Source organism: Delphinus delphis, chromosome 1 (genome assembly GCF_949987515.2).
Source record: "Delphinus delphis chromosome 1, mDelDel1.2, whole genome shotgun sequence".
Classification (NCBI taxonomy): Eukaryota; Metazoa; Chordata; class Mammalia; order Artiodactyla; family Delphinidae; genus Delphinus; species Delphinus delphis.
The window spans coordinates 42889683-42895156 of NC_082683.1; the positions used below are offsets into that span (position 1 = coordinate 42889683).

The window sequence follows — 5474 nt, forward strand, 5'->3', positions numbered from 1 at the left end:
AAAAGATATTCCATGCAAATGGAAATCAAAAGAAAACTGGAGTAGCAATACTTGTATCAGATGAAATAGACTTTAAAATAAAGACTGTTACAAGAGATAAGGAGGGACACTACATAATGATCAAAGGATCAATCCAAGAAGAAGATATAACAATTATGTATGTTTATGCACCCAACATAGGAGCACCTCAATACATAAGCCAAATGCTAACAACCATGAAAGGAGAAATCGACAGTAACACTTTAACACCCCACTTACACGGATGGACAGATCATCCAAAAAGAAAATTCATAAGGAAACACAAGCTTTAAATGACACAATAGACCAGATAGATCTTATTGATATTTATAGAATATTCCACCCAAAAGTGGCAGAACACACTTTCTTCTCAAGTGCACACGGAACATTCTCCAGGATAGATCACATCTTGGGTCACAAATCAAGCCTCAGAAAATTTAAGAAAATTGAAGTCATATCAAGCATATCTTCTGAGCACAACAGTATGAGACTGGAAATCAATTCCAGGAAAAAAATGGTAAAAAACACAATACATGGAGGCTAAACAGTGTGCTACTAAATAACCAAGAGATCACTGAAGAAATCAAAGAAGAAATTTTAAAAATACATAGAAAATAGTGACAATGAACACACGATGACCCAAAACCTATGGGACGCAGCAAAAGCAGTTCTTTTTTTTTTTTTTTTCTTCACCTTGAGCATAAATGCTTTATTGTCATCTTAGGGTTCTCAGGCAGGTGGGGCTGTTGCACATCATGGGAGGGCAGGTACACTGAGCTGATGGCAGAGCTGCGACCAGTGCTCCCTCTGTCCTCTCTACCCTCCCCCCACTCCGTGGCTCGATGGAGTGCAAGTGGGTCATTCATAGGCTGCCCCTGGGGCCTTCTCAGATAGAAAGGAAAGGGCCCCCCGACATGTGCCCCCACACCCCCTCATAAGTGCCTTGCCCTGTACCCTTCTCCTCATAGTCTGCTACTGCTCTTTCTACAATTAACATTCATACTTGGGTGGTCAGTACCACACCGAGGAAGGTCTTACTACTCCTGTCCTTTTCCTGTCAGCTTCCAGTCCTTGTCCTGTCTGGCTCCCTAAACAGGCTGAGCCAGTCAGTCAGTGCACTCTGCCTTTCAGGCCCAGGCCCTGCACAACCTCCTTCCTCTTGCTGCCCCACCTGCAGCTGCACCCCCACCCCCACACTCCCATCCCGGACCCCAGTTCAGACCAGGGCTCAAGTCTTCCGGTGCATTCTGCTTTCAGGATCACGTGCTCCCTGTGGGCACACCGTCTTACAAACCTCTTTTAAGTCTCCTTGACCTCAGTCCTTGGCAGGGCCCTTCAGCCTTCCAGTCAGCGGACCGGGGCCCAATCCCAAAGCCAGAGTTTCTGGATATGTCCCCACCCATCCTCCTGCGACCTCACCTCCCGGGGGCAGGATGGCGGGGAATGGGGCCGGTTGGTCCGCCTCAGCCCGCTCCCCAGGCCCTGGGCCAAAAGAGAGTTCAGCGGGGCAGAGGGGGTCTGGCACTGCGCCCTCAATTGGAAAGAAAGTCGATGGCGGCGCGCACGGATCGATTGGTGCTGACGTCGACGGCAGTGACCTTAATCTCGGTGTCGCCAAACTGCATGGCAGTACGGATCTCGCGGCGGCTAGGGGGCGCGCCAGCGGCATGGGGGCCTCCCTCGGCGGGCTCGAGCTCTAGACTGAGCTCGCCGCACTTGCGCAAGCCCGGGCGCGCGTCCTGGGCGGCGCAGCAGTACAGGTTGATGAGCACGCACCGCTGGCCTGGGCGCGCCGGGCAGTAGCTGCGCAGCACGTCCTCGCCCAGGGCCACCGACTGCTCGGCGGCCACGAAGCGCTCGAACACGTCGGTGCACCAGCGGCGGCCGCCGCGAACCAGCAGCTTGTCGGGCGGGTGGCGCCCAGCCACGAAGCGGTTGAGCACGTCCACGCCGTACGTGAGCGGCGAGCGGCGCACCCGAACCACGCCCGGAGCCTGCCCGAAGAGCACCGCGCGCTTTAGGATGGTGAGGCCCACGTCGTGCGGAACCACCACGCGGAGGCCGCGGGCGCCCAGTGCTGCCTGCACCGCGTGCTGCAGCACTGCCGACTCTGAGAAGCTGCCCACCAGGAACAGCAGCTTCACGCCCTGCACTTCGGGGCGCGCCAGCAGCGCCTCTGCGGTACAGGAGTGGAGGGTGGGTGTGAGGAGGAGGGACGTGGAGTGGGCCACTGAGGCCACCACTACGCAGCCACTGGCGCCTCTCCTCTGCCCGCCTGTATCCTCGAGCAACCAGAAACTAGTCATTTCACTATAAAACGGTAGCCTGGTTCCCATAAAGAAAAACACCGGGCACTTTCATGAGGGCCCCTGGCAATCTTTATGGGCTCTGCTTCCCCACCACACCATTGAGGGCTTGAGATAAGGGTCTGCATTTACACATATTAAATGCCTACTATGTGCACGACATTGCACTCACTCTCTAGATACTTCAGCTCATTTAAATCCCTGTGATAACAGTTTGGGGGACCTAATACTATCACCCCATTTGGGGAAACATGCACCAGAGGTTCTTTAACCTGGCAAGACTGCGTATCTTCCCGCCACACTGCATCCTCCAGGTATTCCAGATGATTCTGGGTCTCATTCCAGTGTATGGATATGGGGAGGTTTCCAGGCACTGACAGGGTAACATATTCCCGCATCTGGGTATGTATGTTGAGGTGAATGAAGGACCCAGGCTCAGGTGCTCACCTATGTGCTGGATGATCCCGCTGACCGTGGGCTGAAAGAGGTCGTTCATGGCCTCACAAGACATCCTGAGCATCCCCTGTGAGGACCACTTCACGAAGTTCACGCTGCTCCTGCGCAGGGCTGTCTCCACGTTGTGGCCTCGCTGCTTGCGGTAGAAGTCAATAAACGAGAAGGGCAGCGAGATGTTGAGCGCCCCCGCACGGTGTGGGCCTGCGGTGCGTTTGCAGGCCTCGAAGGCTATAGTCAGATCCACCCAGGCTGCTGGGCGTTGCGTTTTGAAGGTGCTGATGAAGTCCTCGCCGAAGATGCGGCCCAGCAGCTGCTCGAAGGCCAGGTCCACGCCCACCGCGCCACAGGGGCCACCAGATGCCTTGTAGAGCTCCTTGAGGGTGCCATGGGGCTGCTCCAACTGATGCACGGTACGGTCCACCGTGCCTCCCCCACAGTCTGCCACCACGTAGCGGTCTCCTGCTTGCATCTCAGCCCACAGTTCTCCGACACCCGATTCCACCAGGAACGTGCGGCTGTGGCGGGACCTTCGAAGCTGCTCTCGGGCCTGACGGAAGCTGGGATCAATGGAGTGGCTCTCGCCCAGGCACCCACTGCCTGGAGCTCGGCTGCTCAGGTCCACGAGCTGGTGCAGACGCAGCTTGCGGCAGTAGACAGAGGCGGCCTCAGGCTCCAGGGCGATGAGTAATTGCTCTGCATCATCTCTTGACACCAGTCCGGCCAAGTAGGCAGCCTCTCGCATGAACTGCTTAGCTGGCTGTTTCCAGATGGCCGGCACTGTCAACACCCAGTGCACAGTGTCCTTCTCTGGCAGCGATGGGCACTGGTCCCTCAGCTCCTGAAGGGCATGCTCCTTGAAGAAGCGCAAGGCATGGGCGAACACCTCCAGGGCAGGCATTTTCTTTCCATTTACCGCTTCTAGCTGGGTCTTCAAGGTGAGATCAGTGGCACTGTGGATCTTCATCTTGAACTTCTCAAGTAGAGCCAGTCACGAGCCTCCTCAGGGTCCAGATCGTGGTAGTAATCACGGGCTGTATAGCCAAAACTGTGAAAGGCACCCTCTGGAGTCAGCAGCAGGCAGGTGGGGGTCTTCTGGTGGGCCACACCTGGGTCCCCGCCCTCCCATTTCCTTTTAGGGTTCTTGTGAATATGGTGCTTGGCATCCACTTAAATCTCCATAAACGTTGCTCATGGGATCCTCTCTATCCATGGGGCCATGGGTCCCATCCGACATCCTCAGCTCCTGCTCCCTCATCATGTGGATGGCCTCAGGGTCACTGGCAAAGCTGAAGGCATAGCTACTGGATGTGGTGCCGAAGTCAATGGCCACTACCACAGAGAAGGGGGCCTGCTGGGGGGCTCGAGCCTCAGGCTTTGGAGACTGTGAAGGTGTGAGGGGGGCAATGCCACAGCTTTCCTGGGTCCTTGGGGAGCCGGGTAGGCTGGGCACTGGAGACTGCTCTGGGCTGGAGCCGCTGTACAGCCCCTGCAGGCCCATCTCCGGGACAGCCAGCATCTTTGTAGGCCCTGTGGCTCTGCCCTGCCGACAGCTCGACCTGTGTCCAGAAGCCTGGATCCTGGGCCCAAAGCCAGTGGGGCCGAAAAGCAGTTCTAAGAGGGAAGTTTATAGCAATTCAATCTCAACTCAAGAAACAAGAAAAATCTCAAATAAACGATCTAACCCTACACTTAAAACAACTAGAGAAAGAAGAACAAAAAAAACCCAAAGTCAGTAGAAGGAAAGTAAGCATAAAGATCAGAGCAGAAATAAATGAAACAGAAATGAAGAAAACAATAGTAAAGATCAATAAAACTAAAAGCTGGTTCTTTGAGAAGATAAACAAAATTGATGAACCCTTAGCCAGACTCATCAAAAAAAAAAAAAAAAAGGGAGAGGTTGAAAATCAATAAAATTAGAAATGAAAAAGGAGAAATCACAACTGACACTGCAGAAATACAAAGGATTGTAAGAATCTACTACAAACAACTCTATGCCAATTAAATGGACAACCATGAAGAAATGGACAAATTCGTGGAAAGGTACAATTTTCCAAGACTGAACCAGGAAGAATTAGAAAATATAAACAGACCTATCACAAGTAATGAAATTGAAACTGTAATTAAAAATCTTCCAACAAACAAAAGTCCAGGACAGATGGCTTCACAGGAGAATTCTATCAAACATTTAGAGAAGAGCTAACACTGATCCTTCTCAAACTCTTCCAAAAAATTGCAGAGGGAGAAACACTCCCAAATTCATTCTACAAAGCCACCATCACCCTGATACCAAAACCAGAAAAAGACATCACAAAAAAAGAAAATTATAGACCAATATCACTGATGAACATAGATGCAAAAATTCTGAACAAAATATTAGCAAGCAGAATCCAACAACACATTAAAAGGATCATACACCATGAAGCTTTTGAGAAAATTCAACACCCATTTATGGTAAAAACTCTCCAGAAAACGGGCATAGAGGGAACCTACCTCAGCATAATAAAGGCCATATATGACAAACCCACAGCAAGCATCATACTCAATGGTTAAAATCTGAAAGCTTTTCCACTAAGATCAGGAACAAGACAAAGATGTCCACTGTCGCCACTCTTATTCAACATAGTTTTGGAAGTCCTAGCCACAGCAATGAGAGAAGAAAAAGAAATAAAAGGAATACAAATTGGAAAAGGAGAA

General features: G+C 51.7%; 1 protein-coding gene across 1 annotated transcript; it reads right to left on the reverse strand.

Annotated features, from left to right (window-relative positions):
* Positions 1 to 1550: 1550 nt before the first annotated feature.
* LOC132420558 (heat shock 70 kDa protein 12B-like) lies at positions 1551 to 4494 on the reverse strand. The gene is given in 4 exon segments (XM_060005099.1): positions 1551 to 2194; positions 2772 to 3758; positions 3761 to 3909; positions 4013 to 4494. Coding segments are annotated over 4 exon segments (2064 nt in total). The 5' UTR covers positions 4297 to 4494.
* Positions 4495 to 5474: the final 980 nt, after the last annotated feature.